The following is a 17,949-nucleotide window of genomic DNA, read 5'->3' on the forward strand; positions in this document are numbered from 1 at the left end:
AATGGCAGGCAGCACCTTGCATGGCAGCTCTGTCGCCACTGGTGTATGAATTGTAAAGCGCTTCGAGTGGTGCTATATAAGTGCAGCCCATTTAGCATTTAAGCTAACCTTCCTGTTCTCATCTTAAGCCTCAATCTTTAACTGAAAACATTGCTTGCAGTTTGTCTTCTGCTAAATGTTTCTTCTGAGAGAATATTTGGCCTTCAAGCTGCAGAAACACACATTTGCATGATCCTCACACACCACAGTGCAGCATCCTTCGCCTCTGTTCGGCCCTACTGTCTGGTGTTCGTCTTCCCCTTCCCCGTCCTCTTGATATCTCTCTCTCCTCCTTTTTATTTTTTATTGTCTCTACCTCTCTCTTCTCGCCCCTCTCTCTCCCTCTCTGTCTCTCTGACAGCCTCTTCTTAACAAAGAGCAGCAGACTGTGAAAACAGGCGAGAGGCTTGTTGTGGGTGTGTTTGTCTGTGTTTCATCCCCGTACGTCTGCACAGGGAGGATAGTGTAATTAACTAAATAAAACACTGCAATTGAAGTGATATTCATTACGTTCCTCCGGATTGCGCAGGTACTTTATTGCCTCCGTTTAATCACCGCTTCGTATAATAATGCTAAACTCAGGTACACTCTTGAGATATTAATTTTTCAGAGCTTTCATTGAAAGTCGTTATCCAATGAGTCTTTTAACGGGGTTTTTTTTTTTTATGAGGCTGTGATGAGTTGTTGTTTAATTCATTCAAGAGAGAAGAAAGCAACAAGTCGAGGGAAGCAGCACATGTAAGAGCAAACAGAGCCTTCACCTCCGCTGCAAATTGCCGCTCCGGCGTTGATCCTCTTTGACACGAGGATCGCGTTTTTATTGACTTTGCTGGAAACAACTTTGTTGGTTTCATCACATCTTACATCCATCAACGGCACCAGATGGCGGCGAAACATTACTGCAACTCAATCAATACAGTAATGTTTCTGCTACAAAGGTTCCCCCTGTGTGTCAGACCAATAAAGCAGATTTGAATTTAATTGAATTGGGACTGAGAGAAAGAGATAAGAAAGAATGAGATAGCGGTGACCTTTCCTACAGTTTGAAATGTCAGAGTTGTCTTTATCATTGACTCCAGTGTTTGGCTAAAATTGACACCAGTTAGGGGGCCCGGCGTCCGACTCATCAGTTTGGAGAGCCGATCTGAAGATATTTCCCCACAAAGAATTGTTTTGAAAAGGTCTGCTAATTAGGCTCGGGGGTGCTCAGGAATGAAAGTCTCACGGAAACCTCTTATTTATTTAGGACTCATAAAAGAAAGCACTATAGCAGCAGCTCCCGATAACGTTCTGTTGGATCTGTCTGTAGCGGGAGTGCAACTCAACGCTGAATTAATGCTCCAGATAGACAGTAGTTTGTCTGTACAGCAGCTTTCCTCTACCTGGGTGACCTGCTCTTATCTAAGCCGTCTATGGCTGCACCCTGCTACCTCACCCACTGGCAAAGTGTGTGTGTGTGTGTGTGTGTGTGTGTGTGTGTGTCGGTTGTACCGCTGTGTGCAGCCGTCACTGTGATCTCACATCAGTCAGAGGCTGCTGAGCCACACATTGACATTCCAGACTGCCTGCCTGCCTCTCTGGCAAAAATAGATATGTAAAACGACAAGCTCTTTTCCCCCTGTTTTCCCACGCATAGTTTGTCTGAGCTGGTGGAGGGGGGCAGAAAAAAAAAAAAAAGAAAAGAAAAGAAAGAAAGGTCTCTGGTCTGTGTCAGCTCAGATGAGAAAGACTCAGTGTGTGCGGAGGGGCGCTGACATATCACCGTTTAGGCAAATGAGCTGGAGGAGAGGAGGTTGAAAGGCGACAAGGTTCACACCCTTAACCGGCGTCGATCCGGCGGATAGGTAGGGCTTTCTGCTGGCGTGTGGGGTTTTGAAGACTGCGGTGATTTTGCTCTATTTTATGTTGGTGATAATGTTAGATTTGGCAGTTTTCATGTGCAAAAAAACAAAAATCTGATTCGGGTTGAAGACAACATTTAGCTCCAAATAGGCTTCGTAGTTCTAATTGGATGAAAGACATTACATGAGGGCTTGATGGCGCTCTTACCTGACGACTCGAACGCTGAGATTGTGTTTGTTAATTTACCAAAAACACATAATCAGCTTTCTAATTAAATAACATGTCGTCCTGCTGCTGCTGCTGCAATGGAAGAAATGGTTTTGATTATTTGGAGATTTTGGTGATATGAGGGATTTTTTTTTTTACAAAATCTGCCCATCACATTATCGTAACCTCAACGTGAAGCTGATGCTGCCCTGACCTGATTCAAGGATTCAAGGATTCAAGGAACTTTATTTGTCGTATCAGCTCACAGTCACATGTTTGTGGTACGAAATTTGTACTCAGGTCCCGTTTTTTCAAAGTAAAAGCTGAATAAATAACACTGGTCTAAGTTTTTTGAGCTGATTTTGGACAGTTGTAATGTGTTAAATCTAAATATTATTCTGGTTTTGCTCAGTGAGGTCAAAATTTTATGAAACATGCAGTTTACTTGTATTTACCTTTATAAATGTTTACGCTCATCAACTTGTGGATCATTTAGCTTATAAAAAAGATTTAGAAAATGAAAAATTTCCTCTAAAATCCAATGTCATATGAGAAATACTAAAATAAATCAATCGTTAATGTCAAAAAATTTTATCGATTTAGTGGTAAAATTGATTTTTTAAAATGGAGTTGGCATAAAAACCTGACCTGATACAGAAAAAGCAGATTTCATTTTTGGATTCAGCAAAAAATGTCCTAAATCAGTTAAAAAATCCTCGACACCTTAAAAAAGTACTTTTTTGTAACCCAGCGTAATAAGTACAATAAAAACGAGCGAAATATTAGTAAAAATACAAATTAGTGCAGCAGTGAGGATCACTTCAGAGACCAGGTTTAGCTACAACTCTGGTCTCGGGTTTGTCTTTTTTCTTTAAGGACAGTTTCAAATCTCTTTGACTTCCAGGAATGAAGCTTGTCAAAATACTAATTTGCCTCCTTCCACGGCAACAAAGGGTAAAAGGTAAAGCTTTGCATCCATTAGTGCCAGCCTTGATTGATTTAACACAACAGCAGGAAGAGTGATCTATGGCTGCGTGATAGATCGGGACCTCCTCCAGAGGCCATAACTGTAAAAGATATTATACTGTACCCAATGACATAAATGCATTACTGCAACAGCTAGCGCTAAATTAAATATAAGACACCACTGGCGCAGGGAGGCGGGAGAGTCAAACGTGTTGAACGTCTGAGGATGCTGCTCTGCCCGTCCCATCTCCATGTAAAGTGACACTGTTATTTTATTATTTTTCATTACAACAGTGACATTCATCATCAGCTACTCCACTGTCTTTTTTACGGAAAATATATATGTGACTTTACAAGGCAAATTCGTTTTGTATAGATGAGCTGTATTATGTGGGAATCAATAAAAGCTTGATGGATGGCTCTCATCACGGCGCTGGGTAGTGGAGTAGTTGTCACATAAGCCTCTCCTTCTCCTCCCTCTTTCACTTTCTCTCTTCTCTATTGTCTCGCTTCTGGTGAATATTTCAAACGCTGGCATTTTCTAATACGTGTAGGAATGTGAGGCTTCTATCTCGTCTTTGTTCTGCGCCCTCGGTGCCCCAACATAACATTTTGTTGTTTACTTCAAACAAGTGTATACGGGCGTACTCTTAAAAGATTGTCCACAGTGACACGGAGGGCAGAAAGTGTAATAACCTAAGCTGTTTTCTTTAAGCAGGGAGCTGTTTTGTTTGCCTTGGTCTGTCTTCCAGCAGATCCCAGTGTTGTGACGGTTTACTCAGTTTGCTGGAGCTTCTGTTTTTTTCCTCTTTAGTATTGCTCGTGCAAACCGTGTTGTTAAAGCGGAACCGTGTGCGTTTTTTAAAAAAGTTTATATCAAAACTGAGCTTCGGGTTTGCTTTCAGTAAACGGCCTCGCTAACCACAGCCGGTTGGTATCGCCGCATTTTTATGGTGTCAACGTCTCACCGAGGAAGGAATCAGTCCAGTCAAGTAGGAGGGGATTTTATTCAACAGTCTGTTAAACCTGCAATCAAATGTGCCTCAGGGGAACAAGCACTTAACAGAATTTTATTAGTCTTGCTCTCACTGGTTGCCATTAATTTTCAGAGGCTTTAGCACCATGACCAGAATACTTCCTGGAGGAAACACTTCATCTCCGTCGTTTAGGTGTGTTTCGTTGACTTTCGGAAGCACAAAGAAACTAACCTCCACACGCGAGTCCGGCATTCTGTCCCGAGAACGCCGCACCGTTTGAACCCCGTCTCTATCGCCGTTAGCCGCCTTTGACTTGGCCGTGACCAACCGGGTGTCACTTTGCGAGAGCGCCACGGGGGGATGACGGATGGGCGCTCTGGACTCCACCCTGCTGGCCACCCGTCCGCTGTGATGGATGCAGGAATGAGAGGAGCACAGGGTCTTTGGATTTCATTTGCTCACCGCTGTTCACTTGCTCCTATTGATTTAGGGGTGTGTTGTTGACGGGCAATGGGATACTGTGTGTGTGTGTGTGTGTGTGAGAGTGTGTGAAAGAGTAATCTGGGTCCTACTTGATTTTAATTGATTAATCTCTCCCTAAAGAACACGGCCAAACAAACAGATATCCAAGAAGAACCCGGTCAATTTACAAATTCTAAGCAGATCTCTGGTTGCAGAACAAGATTCATTATATTTCTGATTTTTTTTTTTAGCACTTATTTGTGGCGGCGAAGCCAAATAATACAGCTCGGGGACTGTTCATTGAATCTTTACTTTTACAAGATAGACATCCATGTGAAATAACCTCTTACGAATCGTGTAGCTCTGCAGTGCTGTCGCTAGCTTGGCAAAAAAATCAGCTCGATGCAGGTTGGCAGCAGCGTCACGGTTTGATTTCACCACAAAAATCAACAAGATTAAAAGATTCTTAGAAAGGGCAAAATCTGCAGAATTTATTCACGAGTTTGTTGTTTTTTTTAACAAACATCTATTTTAAGAAGCTCGCAGCAGGAATCGACCCGTCAGCGCATCAACAACCGCCTGTTTTTTTTTATTGTGTTTGACAAAAAAAAAAACTAATAAAAAGGTCTAAAGGCAGTTTAGTCAGAAGCACGTCAAAGAATCTATCGTTCTGGTGAAAGATGATATCGGCTGCTTTGTCAGAGGAAGACTGAACTCTTGCTTTCTGCTCCTCTGCACACAAATCACTTCAAATGTAGCCTCATTAGTTTCTCTCTAAATTTCTTATCAGCTGGTAATAAATGGTAATAAATGTGCATTCACATTAACAACGATTATGATCCTATGATGCCTAAAACAACCGACGTATTGATTTCAATGGAATGCATTGCTGTATATGGTAAACATGCACAGCTAATGTTTTCCTCTTTTGCTCCCTCATGTCGGCTCACTGCAGGCGGATCAGAGCCAGATTCTGACCACCACGCTGCTCACACAAGCCTCGTGTGCTGTGTTGTGTGTTACCAGTGCAAGCGCCTCCAGTTTCAGGGTTCAGCTTCCTCCATATCAAATAGCAAAATGATAACAGTGGTCAATTCTTAAAGGCAAAGCCAATAGGTGCACGGAAAGCTTATCAGAAAAGTAGTGTTTTGACACAGGTGACCAGAAAATGCAGGTGCACATGTGAAAAGAGTGAAGCTTAACCCAAATCATGATCTTTAAATAGGGCTGCAAGGTGGCTCGGTGGTTAGCATTGTTGCCTCGCAGCTAGAAGGTCGCCGGTTCGTGTCCCGGTGAGGACACCGTGGAGTCTCCATGTTCTCCCCGTGCAGCGTGGGTTCTCTCCAGGTTCTCCGACTTCCTCCCACAAGGTCCAGAAACATGCTGAGGTTAATTGGTGATTCTAAATTGTCCGTAGGTGTGAATAGACTGGTTACCTGTCCAGGTGAACCTGCCTTCACCCTGAGTCAGCTGGGATAGACTCCAGCTCCCTGCGACCCTAGTGAGGAGGATTAAATGGTGGATAAATAATGGATGGATGGATGGATGGATAATCTTTAAATTAGCTTAACTAAGTAGTTTAGTTGCATAACCTGACTAAATAGTGAGTAAAAATAAAATTAAGTGGAAAAAAACTAACAAAAAAACCCTAAATAATAAGTCAAATATGTCTAGAAATACTGGTTCTACATACGACCCAAAGCTCTTACTCTGATTGGCTGCCACGCTCATGTCTCAGTTTCTTTTTCTGTCATTTGCAAACACTCACATATGTTGTTTGTGGAAACACTCATATTTGGTGAATCTGCTGCAAATACATCCTGTAGGTAGCGATGTGTGTTGTGGATGATGGAAGGCGTCCAGCAGACTGTTTTCCTCGTCAGGTGTTGGTGTCGTAACCGAGGACGGTGGCGGCTTTTCTGCCTTTCTGAGCTCCGATCTCTACAACCGAGTGAAAACACACTCATGGGGATGAATTTCCTGTTCTTCATTGGCATGTGTGAGACAACCACAGGGCTTGGAGGTAAGAACAAACTTGGAAGAAAAAAAAAAAAGCCTCCTTCCCCTGTGTTGCAATTAGATTAGATTGGAGTTTCTGCTGCTGCAACTTTTCCAACACTCGTGGAAAGCGGTGTTATTCCATCTCCTCCTTATTAATACCACAGAGCTTTATGTAACATCACATGAAGACTAATCATTTAAAACAGAAATGATCCTTTAACTGGAAAATAGTTAGAAGCTGTGTTTACTGTAGCTTAATGAAACTCGCTGCAAACCAACAGTCTCAAGGTTAAAAGCAGATTTTGCACCAACCTGGCCCGTAAACCTCGACGTAGACGTTGAAAAGGAAAGAAAGATCATCAGAGCCACCGCGGTGCAAACTAAACATTGTCATTATCGATTATGCAGGCGTGATAAATAGCTCCGCCACCAGGCTGTCATACGCAAAATATTGTGTCTCTCTCATTTATCCGAGGTGTCAATACGAGAGATTTTCTGACATGTTCGGTATTGTTACGCAGGTTTTTATTCGGTGTCAAGCTCTGCCAATATCACGCCCGCAGTAATTTAATTGGCTATCCTAAAGTACACAGTGAAAATCCATTTCCATAATTCTCCAATCAAAGTATTGATTTTCCTGTTGACACTCAGTTAAACACAGTGACTCGACCGAGGTTGCCAGATATCGACGGAATCCCCCAACTTAAGCCGCACTTGTCTGTAATGAGCCCTCTGCAGACCAACTTCTGATGCGCAAACACACACACTTTTCTGATCGTACACACACACACACACACACACACACACACACAAGGACATTTGGTGTGAATTTTGAGGGAGTGCAGGTGGTCATTTAAATATCATTTCAGTTAAGCTTGTTCTTCGAAAAAATCCTTTTTTCCTCCTCCTACTTCTGCAAAAAAGGGAAAACTGTTAAATATCATGCAAATGTAAGTTTGTTAGTGAGTGAAAGAGACGTTGGTGTTAATGAGGGGCTTTGAATGTAAAAAAAAAACTTTATTCACACGTGTTATCGTCACAATTTCCAGGAAGTTCTCATTAATATTCATAAGTTCTAAATATTTGTGAAGAACAGACTTAATTCTCCTTCACACCCTCTTTTTATTCTTTTGTTCACTAAGTTTTTGTTGTTTTACTTTCTTCTCATCGTTCTTCGCTCATAACGTCAACGAGCTGGCGTGAAGTTCCCCCGCGAGCGCAGACTCTTCATCCATCTCCCTAATAACTATTACTGTCATGTGTGTGTGTGTGTGTGTGTGTGTGTGTGTGGGAGGGAGGTGCAGGTGGTGTTCTTTCATCCATCACAGGGGGAGGCTCAGGATTAAATAAAAATCTCTCAATCCGAGTGTCAGCGGCAACTCTGGCGAAGCACACGAGAGACAGAGTGTGCGGAGAAGACAGAGATAGAAAGTCCGTCAGGTAATCAGGTGGATGGAGGTGGACGAGAGCAGAGGACAGACATGGGAAAGAGAAGAAACAGTGATAGTGAGAAGCAACAGAGGAATAGTAAAACAAGAAGACGGAGGAAAGACTTCAGGCATTTTGGTAAAAAAAGTAAAATTCAGCTTAATTATTTGCTGACATTAAATTGTAATATTGGAGAAAAGCATATGCACCCTAAATTGCCAAGATCTTGCCCGGTGCAGCCTCAACAGTGTTGGAGATGCAAATTCCCCCCCGCACATTAACTTGAGTGAATAGTAGGGATGCACGATATATCGGCGACCACGTCGATATCGGCCGATATCAGTGTTTTTACCGATATATCGGTCTGATGAACAAATTTAGCCGATACTTGTCTAACATCAGCGCCTTCGTCTCTACGTTTGATATCGCTGCTATTTCACAGATGTTTTTACTGAAGTGGTCCTGGACTTAAATATGGTTAAACATGTTTTACTTTTGTTTTGTAATGAAGAAGACTGTGTGGTCTAATTTGGGCTTCACTGCTGACTTGTACTGATTTTTCGGTGTGAACAAAAATTGAATATCGACATCACTAATATCGGTTATCGGTGATATCAGAAATATCAGATATCGGTATCAGCCAGAAATGGTAATATCACAAGTTAATAATGTTATATATGTGCAGCCGGGAAACATTTGGGTGGAGGCAGGAAACAGAAGAACGGGTGGAAGAAATGAGTTCACTATGTACCGCTAGCTGTGGCTGTATTTCCACCAGTTTCTTCAAGTCTTTATCTTTGCTTTAATTCAGAGCCGAGGCCTCGATGTACCCCATCACGGCGCAGTGTGTAGCCAACACAGTCCAGTCCTGCTCTGTGTAGAGTGGGCGAGGCAACGGGACATTTTTATTTTTATTATAGTTTGTGTCCCAGACGGACACCTGCGACTCAACTGTGAAATATTGATATTCAGTTGGGTCTAATAGGACATTTTAATTCTAAAACGGTTGCTGAGCTTCACTGAACGATAAGGTGCACAAGTTAAACACACAAAAACGCCTGCTGCATTTCAGCATCCTTAAATGTGCTCATCCTGTTTATACTGGTTACCTAATTAAAATACATCATACAGCCGAACTGTGCGCCGGGCGTCCTTGGAGTCGAGCCGGTGCGTGTCTGCTTCTCTGCTACCGAATCCAGTTGCGTGCTCATCAGTCGCTTTGGGGAATTTTGTTTATTCTACACATGCATAGACACTGTCTCATGGCATTTATTTACCAGCTGCTGGTTTTATCTCCGGCGACCATTTACTCCCACAACTCGGTTTGTTTGCACTGACAAAGTGTGCAGTAGCCTTGCTAACTGCACACAGTAAAATCTGCCTGGCTGTCTTTCTGCAGCGCGCGGTATGCTCAGAGCAGATTGTGAATATACGATCAGGAGAGAAAATCCAAATTAGAGAATGACACAAGAGTAGCTTTTCACTCCTGTTGTTTCCTGCTCCCACTAAAATAGCTGTGCCCCGGCCCGGTCCCAGGCTAACAGAGCCACCTGCTTTACAAATCTGTCTCAGCGGCTCTGTGATGCATCTGATGACTGCTTGTTAGCAGCAAGCAGCACACAGAGTTTTAAAAGTATCACTCTCAGCTCTCAGGAACTTGTTTAATACTTCTGACTCTTTGGAAAGCTCCATCAGTGTGATGCATGGATCGCTATTTTTTTGCTCTGTCTTCCCTGAATCTGACTCAACTGATGATGTTAGAAATCCATCGACAGCTCTATTACTAAGTGATGCATCTTTTGTTTTTCACTTCAGTTAATTCAGACCAACGTTTTTAGGGTAATTGTCAAAGGTTTTACATAAATGTTGCAGCTAAACTAAAAGCTTCCAAAGGCTTCCATCTATGACAGTATTTAAAGCAATCACAGAACAAAGAGGAGAGTTTTGATGGCGGACCACAGCAGCACAGTGCAGTACATGAACATCTATAGAGGATAAACACTTTATTTCTGTTTGCTTCTCTCCTCCTCTCTGTGCTCACATAAACTGCTTTTTAAAACAGCCCAACAAAGCTGTTCTCGTTTAGATATCTTTCTGTTTCTGCTGTCGGACGGTAGAATGATTGTGAAACAGCAACTGAAGCGCAGCCCATTGACACTAAATGGTAACCAGCTGTCACTTCCAAGCTGCTGCTTCAGTTATATTTCAGAGATCATAGAAAAGTTACTAAATAAGGAGAGAAGGAGTTGCTTCAGCTTGTAAAATATGTGTCCCACTTTGTTTAATATACAGACTGAACCTTTTCCCTCAAATAGAAAACTTGAGTTCTCTTGGAATTTTGCAAAACCATTTTTTTTAAATTTTCTGTGATCATGTGGGAGTTTCAGGGCTGCACAGTGGCTCAGTGGTTAGCACCGTCGCCTCACAGCTACAAGGTTCGTGTCCCGGTGAGGACACCCGGGATCTTTCTGCGTAGAGTCTCCATGTTCTCCCCGTGCAGCGTGGGTTCTCTCCGGGTTCTCCGGCTTCCTCCCACAGTCCAGAAACATGCTGAGGTTAATTGGTGATTGTAAATTGTCCGTAGGTGTGAATGCGAGTGTGCTTGGTTGTCTGTCTCTAAGTGTAGCCCTGTGATAGACTGGTTACCTGTCCAGGTGAACATGCCTTCACCCTGAGTCAGCTGGGATAGACTCCAGCGACCCTCATGAGGACTAAGGTGTAGAGATGATGGATGGATGGACATTAGTCAATAGTAAAATAGCTATTAGTGGCCCTACCAGCAACCAGCCGCTAAAGTGGACAAGAGAGATCAACAAAATAATTTAAAACAGTCAACGGATTAACTTGCATTATGTTCAGAATAAAGAAAGAGACATTTATTCATATCAGAACTGATTTTTAAATATAAAAAACTGTTATATAGATGCCAAGTCTTATTTTCTCTCATACCAGTCACATGATAAACACTAAAACTGACTCCCAACTTGCAGGTGATTCCCCACAAAATAATCCAAATTAAGGAATGTTAATAGATTGTACATATGCATGTCTTAGTTGAATGTCAAATTTCAGCTTTTTTAGGGGAGGATTGTAACTGTGTCAGCCAAATCTACAAAAGAAATCCTCTGTTCCACTGTGATCACAGATCTCCTGCTAGTTTAACTGTAAACCTTTTACAGCCTCGCTCTCTAACCTGCCGCACTGTCAGTAATATAATTATTAATTCTTTCCTGGTGGGTCATAACACGCCGTCATTCACACAGAGGGACATTTGACTTTTAAATTGTGTTTAATTCTTTGTCTTTACGGCCTCAGACCCGGCCAAGTGGTGGGAATGTTTAGGATCGCTAAATGTTTAATTTCAATTGAAGACGAGCCGAGTGGGTTATGACACTATAGTTAAAAGTGCAGATCTCAGTAGGGCTCTGCCTTTCACAGTGTTAATAAAAGAAGCTCACCCCGGGGCGAGGAGCCTGTAAAATGACTGGCTGTCCTGCATGGGTGAGAGACATGGACCATAAAGGCCTTGGTTTCAGGCTGCAATCAATCAAACACATTTTCTGACCATTTTTCAATTATGCATGTTAAGGCTGGATGGCAAGGTAGTGAGGTGTCCAGGCAAGGCTCTACTTAAAGTTTTCCACTTTGAAAAAGAAATGAGTCTGTCCTGAGATTGCAAATCAGCAGCACTCACACAAAAGAAGTGGCCTAATTGGACTGCAGTGGGTAAGCGGACAGCAGACTTTGACCTAAAACTGTGACGCTGTCGCCCAAATTTGCCTTTTATTTTGAAGTCGAGTGAGAAAAATCACATTTCGTTTCTTTTTTTTTGCAAGTCAGTGTAAGAAAAGCTGGATTCTCGGCTTTGTAAACGCAAAGCTGGAGACAGTTATTTGAAAGTGATGCCACTCTATAGCTGCTTGACATTATCAGGCAGCTTAAAAGTCCTGGAGGCCTTTAGATCAGCTGTGAATGGTGTTTAGTCGGGATTCAGGCAGCAATGCGTCGCTATCACACTGGATCGTTTTACCCCTTTGAGACGAATCAATCTGATTGTGCTGCCTCAATCTCTCTGTCACTGGACGCTGGGGTTTATCTACACTGGCATTTAAGCTCATTTAATTGCCTCCTAACTTTAGTAATTCTCTTGTATCCTCTGATGAAAGCTGTTTGTTGAGCACAGCTGTCCACTCGCTTTCTGTTTTTCTGCCTCCTGCTTTCTTTATTTCTTTTCTCGTGTCTCTCATTCAGCACCGTGCTATTAAAGAATCCAGTCAATGGGAGGAATGCACTTAATTTTATACCAAGATTTTAGCTGCTGCTCTCGATCCCTTCAGAGCAGACAAAAGAGCCTTGATGCTCTATGAACGTGTCCTGGGCAGACAGACTGAGGGCTACGTCTGACCTTGCAGCGTGTGCATGTAAAGGTTTTAGCTCCCGTCTCTGGCAGTCACACGATTAAATACGCAAACACTGTAGTTGCTCGTTATGGCCACTGCTCCGTTCAGGGTTCAGCGGTTTGCTCGGCTGCCCTTTAGCAAATGTCGTAGAACGAGTTCAAGTTAAGCACTTAACTTTTAGCATTACATCAATTATCGTGCTAATCTTTAGCATGTTGTCCTGCGTTTAGCTGAAAATATGTATTGTCTTTGGTGGAAGAATCCAGACAAATACACAGAAAAATGCAAAAATATTGATGTGACGAGTGTAATGTTGTCTTTGTGTTGAAGTTTGAAAGCTCTAGCACCGGGTCAGAACCATTTTAGATTCAAGAAATTATTGGAAAATATATATTTTGACTGTCACATTGCAAGAATATGGCTGTAAATATAAAGCCACGAGGAAACCTGTGTTTTCTACTAATTGCGGAGAGCTGTACTTACTCATATAGAAAAATTAAAACCACTGTTTAGACTGTGGCTCAGTGTTTGAATTAAAGGCATACTGGTTATCCAGTACCAGTTACCAGACCAGGGCTTCCAGATGAGGGAACGGGAAGGTTTTCAAGTTAATGTTGAGAAAGGACTGGATGTGCCAGATGTGATAATAAACTATTAATTAATTCTTCATTCTATGAATCTCCTCCTCCTTCTTTCTCTCAGTTCTTTCTTCTAACCCCGGGACACGTTTCAGAGACAGAAACGCTCCTTGTTTAAGCCCTGAGCTACACAATAGCCCTTAACCTTTATTATCACCTCACTTTGTCAGCACCTCCAACAAAGACACGCTTCTACTTGTTTCCATACATTTTCATGATGACCTTTTTCAATTCCCGAGTCTGTAATGTGGGAATGTCAAGCGCTTTTCTTTTCAGGCTAAGACACAGTATTTTCTCGTGTAGTATCTGTTTCTTCGCCGACCCTCCGAGCCGCGGCGCTTACCGTCGTTGAGAGAAAGCCTTTGAGCTCGAGTGTGCTGATGCGTCTTTCTTCCTACAAACACACCTCTGCAGGTCAACAGCTGACTAAGTGGTCAGATCAGATTGGAAAGGCCCGAAGGGTGGATTGAATCAGCACGTTTCAACGCTGGAGCAGGTTTCACGGGCAGACCGAGCCGAGCATCAGTGTGCTGAATACAAGTCACAGAAAAATACGAATTAAAGAAAAGTTCAGTGTGCACTTAGAAAGATGAGTAAAGATTACAGTTCAAAAAGATATGTATGTTGTTGGTGCTTAATGTTGAACAGTTTCTGCTCAGATAACTATAATAGTACAGACATGTTAGATGGTGGTGGGCTTGAACGTGGGCTTCCAGCGTGCTGCATATATTTTCCACCCAGCAGTCGTGATAACAGTGTGTGAATATAATATCTGCCGTGGTTCTGTGATCATGTACCAGGCCGTTTAAAGTACCTCAAAAACATACGTTTGCGCTATCATTACAATGTAGTCGCTAAGGGTCCATTAGAGGGACTTTATGTACCATAAAAAATGTGAATCTTCTAGTAGTGGGGCCACGTTAATGCAACAAGAAGTGTGAGCGCATCCAGATGATGTCCTGAAACGATGGTTGTTTTTGCTCTGTTCCTGTCAAAAAAAAAGTATAATCGAGAGCTTAAATAAATTGTGCTGAGGGAAAACTTCTGATTTCTAAGAAGCAAAGCTTAAAAAAATAGCTTTTATTTTGGAAGATATATAATATATTCACAGTTGGATGCGGAGACTAAAACACCTTCCAGACAGCGGCGTCATGAACAAGTGAGACTTCACAGGTTCATCAGTGAGCTTCAGAGATGCTGGTAGGTGGTTCTGGTCACCCTTCACCAGAGCCAAACTGGTTTCCGCCCATCTCAGCTCTTTGTGATAAATTAAGCTAACAAGCTTCTGGCAGGAGCTTCATATTTACCAGACAGAGAGAGAGAGAGAGAGGTTTGAATCTTCTGATCAAAACAAGAAAGCATATTTCCCAAAATGTTGAATTATTTACACGAGTTTTGAAAAAGATATGTAGTGTTAATAGAATAATCTCATATCATTGTAATTATATATGGTTTTATTATGTTATTACTATATTGGTAACATTAATGTGGAAAGCTGGATGGAGTAGAAGTACAATCTCCTTCTTTGCTGTTTTTTTTAATTTCATTTATTTATTTTTGCTTAAACTCTACACAGCGACATATTCCACCCAAAGACTTTAGTCTCGAGTTTACTGTGCACCTGTGATGGGCAACATCACATCTAATCAAAATCAATTTGTTTGACTTTAATGCTACAATTATACCTTGGGGGAAGAGGAGATTAAAGCCTGTAGTCTTTGGATGATTGAATTAGAACATGTTATTAAAAAGGATAATGAGTATGTGAAAGCAAACATTAGGCTTTGATTACTACTCTCATCAAGAGGTAATATTTAGCTAAGTGAAAAACAGCTTATTAAATGTGCGCGCTTATCAGGCAAATAGTATTGGTAAATTAACCAGCAGCTCTATCACACGTCTCTGGATTGTGTTTGCCCACAAACGAGTTGTTTTCCAGCCATTAATTAGAACGGGGATCTCTCCTCCCAGGCCTGAGAGCAGGAATGTGAGCTCTGTGTGTTGTCGTCGGTTTGCTTTTAAACACAGAGTTATGTGAACGCGTCGGTTGGTAATTAATAGCTTAAAACGTAGCCTTGGTCACCCGACGTCACGAGCAGACAGGTGTGCAGTCTGCATTGTGATAGCGAGCAGGGCTTATTGCAGTTTGGCCTTTTGAAGTCTGAACTGTGTGTATTTATGTTAATGTTTCCTGCATGTTGTGCTTTAAAATAAGTCAGAATGTTTTTATATATTCTATTATAGAAAGTTGCATCTCTAGTAGAACGCATATGAACTTATATTAGCAGCAGCAGAGGTAGTAATAGCTAAAAAATATGCCCCATACGCAGCAAAATGCTCTGAATATCAGTCTAAATATAAAGCAGCTCTGCAGCTTGTGGAGCCTCGGATGCTGCATTGTAGGCAAAGTGATTTGAGAGCCCTTTTTTTTTCCCAGGCAGGTAATTTCATTCTTGGAGGTCGATGTTGGGTGATTTTGGGGTCGCCCATGTAGCCGGTCCCCACTCTAATAAAACCAGGGAGCGGCGCAGGACCAGGAGGCTAAAAACCCCCATTAACTTCTTTCCCATCAACATGGGGACAGGTAACCTAATGACCCTGCAAAGCCGCCGTGCTCCCCGATCACGTGACCTGGGAGCTGCAGAGCTGATGACTAGGCAGCTGTAGTCAGGCATCACTCAGAGAGAAAACCTGCCTCCAGACCTCCAGGAATGAGAGGAAAACAGATTGTTAGTTTGGTAATGATGTTGTTTTGTGACCGAAGCAAGGCCTGGAGGGGTAGAAATTGACCTTTAGTTACATATATAGCAAGTTATTTAGAGGTAAGATTTAACATATGTATATTCTGTGACTAGTCACCAGAGGGGCTGCAAGGTGGCTCCGAGCTAGAAGATCCCCTGGGATCTTTCTGCATGGAGTCCCCGTGCAGCGTGGGTTCTCTCCGGGTTCTCCGGCTTCCTCCCACAGTCCAGAAACATGCTGAGGTTAATTGGTGATTCTAAATTGTCCTTAGGTGTGAATGTGAGTGTGCTTGGTTGTCTGTCTCTAAGTGTAGCCCTGTGATAGACTGGTTACCTGTCCAGGTGAACCTGCCTTCACCCTGAGTCGGCTGGGCTAGACTCCAGCCCCCCTTAGTGAGGATTAAGCGGTGTATAGATGATGGATGGATGGTTGGATAGTCACCAGAGGATGAACCCTGATGTTTATAATGACATTCTGAACCTTCCACAGGAGATACCTTCAGGCTAGAGTTGTGTACAAGAAATATCAAACTCCTCCTCTAACATGTTCATGCTCCTCAGAGGATCATTTCTCCTCTGTTTGAGGCCTTCACTGAGCTTTCCACTGATGGTATTTCTGGCTAACCACACAGACGTATGATCGGCAGAAGCCAGGAGATTGTAATCAGATTGAATTCATGCTGTGAATGGGTTGAGTTTTCTGGATTTGAATGACACCACGGTGTTTCCTTTAATCATTTTAAGCCATGACTATCAGGATGTCGTTCATTCTGTCCATCACTGTTCTATTGAATACTGTCACCTCACAGCGCGGCTCGTGGGCTTTTAGATTTCTGGCCTTATCGTTTAATTAATTTCTTTGCTTCTCCCTCCTGCTCTCCTCTTCCCTATCCTCCTCCCCTGCTCTCCTGCTTTAGTGGGACGCCATCACAGAGATGGACGAGCACAACCGACCCATCCACACGTTCCAGGTCTGCAACGTGATGGAGCCCAACCAGAACAACTGGCTTCGCTCCAACTGGATCTCTCGACAAGCCGCCCAAAAGATCTACGTGGAGCTTCGCTTCACGTTGCGCGACTGCAACTCCATCCCCTGGGTGTCTGGCACCTGCAAGGAGACCTTCAACCTCTTCTACCACGAGACGGATGAGGCTCACGGCGTCAAGTTCAAGCCGGCGCAGTACACCAAGATCGACACCATCGCCGCCGACGAGAGCTTCACTCAGATGGACCTCGGAGATCGCATCCTCAAGCTCAACACGGAGGTGCGCGAGGTGGGACCCATGACCAGGAAGGGCTTCTACCTGGCGTTCCAGGACATCGGCGCCTGCATCGCGCTGGTGTCGGTGAGGGTTTACTATAAGAAGTGTCCGTTCACGCTGAGGAACCTGGCCTCGTTTCCGGACACGGTGCCTCGCGTGGACTCCTCCTCGCTGGTGGAGGTGAGGGGGGCGTGCATCGACCACGCAGAAGAAAGAGACACACCGAAGCTGTTTTGTGGAGCCGATGGGGACTGGTTGGTTCCTCTGGGAAGATGCGTCTGCAGCGTGGGCTACGAGGAGATCGACGGTTCATGTGTTGGTGAGTTTTTCAAACTATTTTTTGTCATTTACTTTGCTTTTTGTTGTCCTAAATGTAGCATCCATGAACCTTAAGGAATTCTATCTCGAGTCTTCCAAAACATTTGTTGGAGAAGCTGGTCCTGGTTGAAGGTCATGTGAACCTTTCCAGTTAAATGCTTTGGCTTATAGCTTTGTAAGAGCACCAACCTGCAGCTTTAACGTGACCTGTGGTATTTAGTTGAAGATGTCGAGGTTGTGTCGTTGCTGTTTGTCTCCTGGCAGCTTTTCCCAACTCATGTGCAAACCAAACAGCTGTAATTTGCCCTCACAATGAATTAATCGCTTCCTGCTCATTGCTCAAGTGGTCAGAATGATGCTAAACCTCAGAATTCACCTCATAGCAAAGCAAATTGGCAGTAGATCTTTTTTCTTTTTTTCAACCTGTAACTGAGGGAAACATTAATTTCTAGAACTATTTGCTGTCTGAAAACTGCGGCGTATTGCGGCTGTCAAGCAGGAGGAACATCCACTACCGTAAACACCACGCACCTATATTTTATCTTTTCTCGTATGCCTCCCTCCCTTGTACACCGTCTACAGCGCATATTTCCTCCTTTTATCGTTCACAATCTCTTGGCTGCTTCATTTATTCACATAATCTCTCATCAACATGGCAAGACATTCAG

The 17,949-nt window shown here is 43.0% G+C and overlaps 1 protein-coding gene across 1 annotated transcript in view; it reads left to right on the forward strand.

The window, feature by feature from the left end:
* The window catches only part of LOC103354217 (ephrin type-A receptor 6-like), a 182,946-nt gene that overhangs the window by 22,184 nt on the left and 142,813 nt on the right, over positions 1-17,949 (forward strand). Inside the window, exon 3 of the mRNA XM_008277521.1 lies at positions 16,619-17,282. Coding sequence (XP_008275743.1) covers positions 16,619-17,282 — 664 coding nt within the window. The remainder of the gene's footprint in view (positions 1-16,618; positions 17,283-17,949) is intronic.

The sequence above is a fragment of the Stegastes partitus genome, unplaced genomic scaffold, assembly GCF_000690725.1.
Source record: "Stegastes partitus isolate 25-593 unplaced genomic scaffold, Stegastes_partitus-1.0.2 Scaffold3, whole genome shotgun sequence".
NCBI lineage: Eukaryota > Metazoa > Chordata > Actinopteri > Pomacentridae > Stegastes > Stegastes partitus.